General features: G+C 35.2%; 1 protein-coding gene across 1 annotated transcript in view; it reads left to right on the top strand.

Moving 5' to 3' along the window:
• Nucleotides 1-1,196, top strand: part of LOC106474070 (solute carrier family 2, facilitated glucose transporter member 1-like) — a gene marked incomplete at its 5' end in the record, with an annotated part of 32,944 nt that overhangs the window by 29,259 nt on the left and 2,489 nt on the right. Inside the window, one exon of the mRNA XM_013934754.2 lies at nucleotides 484-611. Coding sequence (XP_013790208.2) covers nucleotides 484-611 — 128 coding nt within the window. The remainder of the gene's footprint in view (nucleotides 1-483; nucleotides 612-1,196) is intronic.

Genomic DNA, 1,196 nt, shown 5'->3' with positions numbered 1-1,196 from the left:
AGTGTATGTAATATCATTTAAAATATTAGTTGCCATGACATTCAATATTAGTGTATGTAATATCATTTAAAATATTAGTTGCCATGACATTCAATATTAGTGTATGTAATATCATTTAAAATATTAGTTGCTATGACATTCAATATTACTGTATCTAATTTTTAATCACCTTTTACCATTAGAGGTGTTCTTTAATGTTTTGATACCCCCTTCCCCATGGCATAGAGTAAGTCTGCCGCTATATAACACTAGAAACCGGGTTTCGATACCCGTGATGGGCACAGCACAAATAACCCATTTTGTAGCTTTTTGGTTATCTACAAACAAATACATTTATTTGATAATGAAACAAACATTTATTTTCTGATCATTTTAATCCAAGTTTAAAATGTTATAGTTTTTTGAGATAACTTTTATATATTCGATCTGTGTAATCTAGCCAATATTTTGATCATGTAACATTATCCTTCTCACCCTCCCCAGGCTCAATCCCATGGTTTTTAGTAAGTGAGCTATTTGGCCAGGGAGCACGTGCTATAGCCACCAGTATTGCCGTAGCAGTGAACTGGAGTGCCAACTTCGTGGTGGGATTAGGTTTCCTGCCCCTAGCTGTAAGTAATCAAATTAGAAACTTAACAAGAATAACTATAAAAAAACAACAACAACAAAAAAACGTAAATGTGTACTTCCTCTACATGTACAAGGTTGGGTGTATTAAACTCCCAACATCTGAGCAAATTGAAAATTAAGCACCAACACCAAGGGCGTAGGCTGAGGGAAGGGGGGGTCCAATACACCCTCCCGCTTGCTGGAGGTAAAAGTTCCATTTCTCAAACCCAAATATATATATATATATAAAATCCGTTTCTGGGAGTTATAACCCTGGTTAATCGTTATTTATGTTTGCTCACACTTTGGTAATTTTTTATATGTGTTCCACTATCCAACAAATTACCTTACTAGTTTAAAATATAAAGATAAGCTAGATTATCATAAAGCCTTGTTTTTAGTGCCTTTTTTTATATCAGGTACATTATGATAAAACAGTTGATCATGACGAGATGGTGGATATTTATTTACGACTGCATCCACGTAGTCTTGAAATGCAGTCTTTGTTAAAACTGTTGCGTCATCGAGGTCACGTGACTGGCGTGGCGCCACCTATTTTCTAGAACTATCCTGTACCTTGGCGAATG

This window comes from Limulus polyphemus, unplaced genomic scaffold (genome assembly GCF_000517525.1).
Source record: "Limulus polyphemus unplaced genomic scaffold, Limulus_polyphemus-2.1.2 Scaffold6786, whole genome shotgun sequence".
Taxonomy (NCBI): Eukaryota; Metazoa; Arthropoda; class Merostomata; order Xiphosura; family Limulidae; genus Limulus; species Limulus polyphemus.
Note: the sequence above shows the minus strand (reverse complement) of the source record. Positions and strands in the feature narration are given on the sequence as shown.